Below are 4,910 nucleotides of genomic sequence, written 5' to 3' on the forward strand. Positions count from 1 at the left end.
GTGTGTTTTCACAATCGATTGATGATTAAATTAATAAAAGAGCTATTTGGAGTTCAACCATAAACTTTAGCGATTAAGAAATCTATAACTTCGTCGGGGTTTCTCAAAAAGAGGACTGGGCAATGGATCTTCTTAAAATAGATTGTATTACAGTGTAGCTGATTGTGCTTATGGTTGAGCTTAAAATAGCATCTAATGAGTATACTCAAGTTTTCCATTCATGTAAGATCATTAAAACTTTTTGAATCTTCGTTTGGCTCGAAAATCAAAAATCAAAACCCCCGTGGCTCAGTCATGTATAATCATGTAAACGTAACTAACCCACATCATATAGCGATCACCGCTCTCTCCACTCTTCCATATCCATTCGCACCAAGCCCTTCACCCCAACAGGTATTACATGTTCGATTTCGACAGGTGGAGACAACGCAAGAGAAAATTATATCATTGGAATTGACCACTAGTCCGAGTAGCGAGACGGCGCCAGACCTTGACGACGGTGGGATGAGTTTAGGGGAGGTCGACGGGGCCGAAACCTCGCTCCAACCCGACATAGTTCAAGTCGTCAACCCGCTATTGGACGGCGGCGCCGGTCGCGTCACCACCATACCCGTGGGCCCTTCGCAACGCCTCACCGCATACACCGACCAACCGCAGTAGATCTCCGCACATCGCACATGATAGACTAAGAGCTAGTGAACGCCAGACCTACGTCATTTTATAAAAGCTGAAAGTTTGTCAGCGTATGCTCCCAATATAGGATATAATGTTGGTGAATTATGAAGTTTGGGTCGTGGTGGCTTTGGGAGCTACCCTAAAAAAACTGGCTGGCAAGGAGTTGGAACTGTCAAAACTGTCTGGCTGTTGGGGAAAATACTTCTAATTATTGCCCCAATATTATACATAAAAATCAGATTTTATAGTATAACGTAAGTCTAACTTTTACGGTGGCTTTTTCTGTATATTCAACAGACTGTAATTCTACTAACGTTATACCATTAAATCTGATTTTTATGTATAATATTTGGACAATAATTAGAAGTATTTTCCCCAACAGCCAGACAGTTTTGACAGTTCCAACTCCTTGAAAGACAGTTTTTTTAGGTTAGCTCCCAAAGCCACCACGACCCAAACTTCATAATTCACCAACATTATATCCTATATTGGGAGCATACGCTGACAAACTTTCAGCTTTTATAAAATGACGTAGGTCTGGCGTTCACTAGCTCTTAGTCTATGACATCGACATTGCAACACTATCCCGCGACTCGAAGTCGAAAACGAACTCGATAGTAGATTTCTTCAACGAAACGAACAGCGACATGTCACTTAACGAGTTTCCATCTACTTTATGTATTATGAACTGTGATAATAACTTTAGAATTCCACCGACTTCTTGTGTTACATAATGGGGCGACTTGAAGAAATCCACCAACGAGGTACATTTATTATGCATTTTATTATTATCACAATTTTTATTTTTTTATTCTTATGATTTTGCGACGGAGATTTTAGAATTACGATAAGTAACTTTCTATTTTTAAATAGATCATTATTCTTGGAATACTTTACGTATTTAATTTTAATGATGTTTTTCATTCCGTGCAAGTTTTAATGTTTGACTGTAGATGATGCTGTACCTGCTATGAAAGTTAGGGGATATGATTGATGCTTCGCAACCTTAACATAAGGGTGCGAGTACATGAAGGATATTGTATTGTAAATACCATCGATTTATCGCAGTATTAAAGCTGTCGGCTCATTGTAAGTGTACAAAACGTTGGCATCACATGGTGACAGGCAACATCGGTAAACTAAACTTGTCTTATTTATAATAATTTCTTAGTTTACTTTTAAATCTACATGTGCATTGTTATTAATTCGTGCAGTATTTGTGTTTACTGGTGTTCTAGTATTTTTATAATTTAATAATTTAGCGTTTTTAGTTTCTATATGTATGTGGTGCCTTATTTTTCTCAAATGGATTCTATGCAATGTTCTTATTTTATTATTTAAATGTTACATTTTAATCAGCAATATTTGAATTTTATTTTATTTCAGTGGCAATATAATTTGTGTACTGCTGTACAAAATTAATTTAAATTGTTGCATTTTAACCAGAAGCGAATAGCTGTAAAAAGTGAAAATTGTTTATCCTATCTATCGTCATTAATCTCATCAAAATGTATATTTCCGCTGTTGAATGTATGGAATTGTATTAGCGTTTGATTCATATTTAAATGGATGAATTTCGGTGTAACGATTGAAAGAATGTTTTTTATGTGTGTCCTTTATACATTTCTAAGGCTCTGTAGCGATATGTGAATTGTAAACTAATGAAAATATTGTATGTTTGTCCCAATTAAATGGTTTAATATATATTTTAATAAAATTACCAGATTCTTTCATTTCCATTCTACGTTACATTATAAAAAACATAGCTGGAAACATAAATTGTAATAATATATTGAAACACTATTTAAACAGTTATCATACTAATAAGAACAACAAAAGTATCTTATAAATAACTAACACATTGAACTAATACTGCTTTAAACACTGCCTTTATTTCTTTGGAGCGATAATGCCCTCCAGTTGCGCCTAGAAAAGAAAAGTAAAAATTACATTACACGCACGCTACATTTTCCGCTAAAAAGTTGCAAAACCCGCGGCTCTCACCAAACGCGCAATAAGACACGCTTACTAAAAATAATACCTATGCGAAAAGCGAAAAAAGCTAATCTGAAAGAACAAAAATAAAAAATTTACTGGGCTCGTCATCGAAGAATAGAGAAATATGTAAAAGATGCCGATAGTGACGAATTGTGTATGTTGCCTTACCTTCAGTTGGGCATTGGTCTTCTTCAAAGCGAGCAATTCCTCCTGGTGACGTTTCTCTTCGGCTGCCCTGAGCTCGGCCGCTCGACGCTCCAACTGTTCAGTCTTCTGTTTCAACTCCATGCACTGCTTCTCTAACGATGAACGTTCTGCTTCCAACTTTGCTACTTGGTCCATAAGGTCCGATTTGCCTTGCTCTGACTGTTGAAAATGATCAAGGATTAAGGTGATAGAACTTTGTCACATTGAAAATCAAATCATGATAGTGAATTAAAAAATTGCGTGAGTTTTTGCGAGTCCACGTCTACTGTTATGTAATGTTCAAACAAGACCCCTTATTTTATCAAAATTAATTCAGAATTTTTTACGTGACAAAGAAAAACTCATTTTATTTTGAGTCTGACCTGTAATGCTTTCCTCATACCAAAAGCGATGGAACTGCAGTAGAGGGTTTGATAAGCTTCCATCGTGATCCTAGCTTCATCCCGCACCCTCAGCAGTAGCAGGCCTCGTTCACCACAGTTTATCGTCACCTGAAAATAATAATCAGAAAGAAATTCACACACTGACATTGTTCCACCACTGATCAGATCTCGTGCATGCAAGGTTGTAAAGGAAATATTTTACCTACTTTCCATCTTTGTGGCGTCTTCTATGGCCCGTTATGTCTCTCGACTTCAAGTCTAGATATTTCTTTTTTGCAAAGCTGTTACAAATTAAATAGCCGGGGATAGAAGTCGGTGGAAGGTTGAAGAGGAGGTCTATGTTCGAAGACGAACCCCAAAGGCTGCTATAGGTAAAGATTACATTAATCACAAACGTTTCACCTGACGAATGAGCTCATCAAAGCACTGCGTGTAAAGCTGCCTGCGCACAGGACAGATGCCGGTCTCCCTGGCTTGTCGCTGCTGCAGGCGAGTATCCAGCATCTCCTGAAGATTGATCACGTCCAGCCGGGTCGCTGGAGTCGATGATATCTGGAGAAAGAGGTAGGACATTAATATCTAGAGAAAGAGGTGGGAAGTCCACTGATTGGGTTTTTAGACTGTGGATCCAGGCTACACAGAGTTTGCAACCCTGAAAATGAGAGGTTGACTAAGTACTCCCATATAGAAACGGGGAGGACGTTGTAATAAATTCATTGAGATGAATTGAGAAATCTTAGGTTTAACTTCTGCCTATTGAAATTCAGAGGTATTTACCACTCGTAGCACTTAAATTTTGCCCATACACAGCAATAATCACAAGTTGTCTTTCTCAAGAAGATAACCAACCTTTTGAGTCCATATTTGGCCGTCTTCTTCCCATTCTTTGGGCGGTAGGATAGCATTCAAGATCTCCTCTGTTTCTCGTTTGGCTTCGGTCGGCACGCACGGTTGAGCTGCAGTCGCTCCGCGAGGTGACGACTAAAATTATATAACACATAATTTAAACCTATAAAATAACTAATTTAAATTATAATATTGTGTAAATTCATAAAATTGTAGAGCGAGGAATAAAGTAAGTACTTACAGCTTTCTCCGGCTGCTTAGTTACTAATACAGGGTTGTCATAACGAACTAGTGTGTCTTCAGCGGACACCGGAGCCCTTTCACCCATTTTATTTTATGCTAATTTACGCTAGAAACTAATAAACTAGAAATATTTATTTACTGCAGTGACAATGACACAATCTGTACACAATAATATTTGCAACCATAGCAACTGTCCGTTGCTTAGCAATCCGGCAGAGCCGGCTAAAAAGTTTGAATTGGTTTGAAAGTACCCTAGATTATAGAACTTTGAAAAATGCATGGTTTATTTCAGGAATATTCGGGTAATTAGGTAGTTGTTCCGTTACTGTATTTGTTGCGGCGCATTTTCAGAACTCGCTCTAAAAAGGTAAGAGCCTAAAGATCTGTTAAGAGTTGTAAATATGCCACATAATGCCAGCTTTTAAACATAAAATATTACGCTGAAGCAGAATTTGATTTTCTTGGATTACCACTATCATTATCATGTCAAAACAAAGTTACGCAATAAAATATAAGGGTACCTTACTAGAATAGAATATGCAATAAAATGGCAATAGC

The 4,910-nt window shown here is 37.5% G+C and overlaps 2 protein-coding genes across 2 annotated transcripts in view; one reads left to right on the top strand and one right to left on the bottom strand.

Moving 5' to 3' along the window:
- The window catches only part of scrib (scribble planar cell polarity protein), a 27,420-nt gene extending 25,092 nt beyond the window's left edge, over nucleotides 1-2,328 (top strand). The window contains exons 24-25 of the mRNA XM_028312772.1: nucleotides 418-677; nucleotides 1,237-2,328. Of these exons, the coding sequence (XP_028168573.1) occupies nucleotides 418-660 (243 nt within the window). The 3' untranslated portion in view covers nucleotides 661-677; nucleotides 1,237-2,328. The remainder of the gene's footprint in view (nucleotides 1-417; nucleotides 678-1,236) is intronic.
- Dnali1 (Putative inner dynein arm light chain, axonemal Dnali1) lies at nucleotides 2,162-4,809 on the bottom strand. The gene is made up of 6 exons (XM_028312801.1): nucleotides 4,351-4,809; nucleotides 4,113-4,244; nucleotides 3,666-3,815; nucleotides 3,243-3,371; nucleotides 2,842-3,039; nucleotides 2,162-2,601 (listed from the first exon to the last, which is right to left on the bottom strand). Exons 1-6 carry the CDS (start codon nucleotides 4,435-4,437, stop codon nucleotides 2,566-2,568), a joined length of 732 nt encoding a protein of 243 aa, XP_028168602.1. The 5' UTR covers nucleotides 4,438-4,809; the 3' UTR covers nucleotides 2,162-2,565.
- Between the last annotated feature and the right edge of the window lie 101 nt (nucleotides 4,810-4,910).

This window comes from Ostrinia furnacalis, unplaced genomic scaffold (assembly GCF_004193835.3).
Source record: "Ostrinia furnacalis isolate ACB-3 unplaced genomic scaffold, ASM419383v2 OfSCF4105, whole genome shotgun sequence".
NCBI lineage: Eukaryota > Metazoa > Arthropoda > Insecta > Lepidoptera > Crambidae > Ostrinia > Ostrinia furnacalis.

What these genes read in the sequence shown, in the direction of transcription:
- Dnali1 (XM_028312801.1), bottom strand. Translation starts at nt 4,437, where the DNA reads ATGGGTGAAAGGGCTCCGGTGTCCGCTGAAGACACACTAGTTCGTTAT. An exon ending in CTAAGCAGCCGGAGAAAGCT is followed by an intron (nt 4,245 to 4,350) that starts GTAAGTACTTAC and finishes ATATAATTTTAG; the next exon opens with TCGTCACCTCGCGGAGCGAC. An exon ending in AGACCAATGCCCAACTGAAG is followed by an intron (nt 2,602 to 2,841) that starts GTAAGGCAACAT and finishes TTTCTTTTCTAG; the next exon opens with GCGCAACTGGAGGGCATTAT.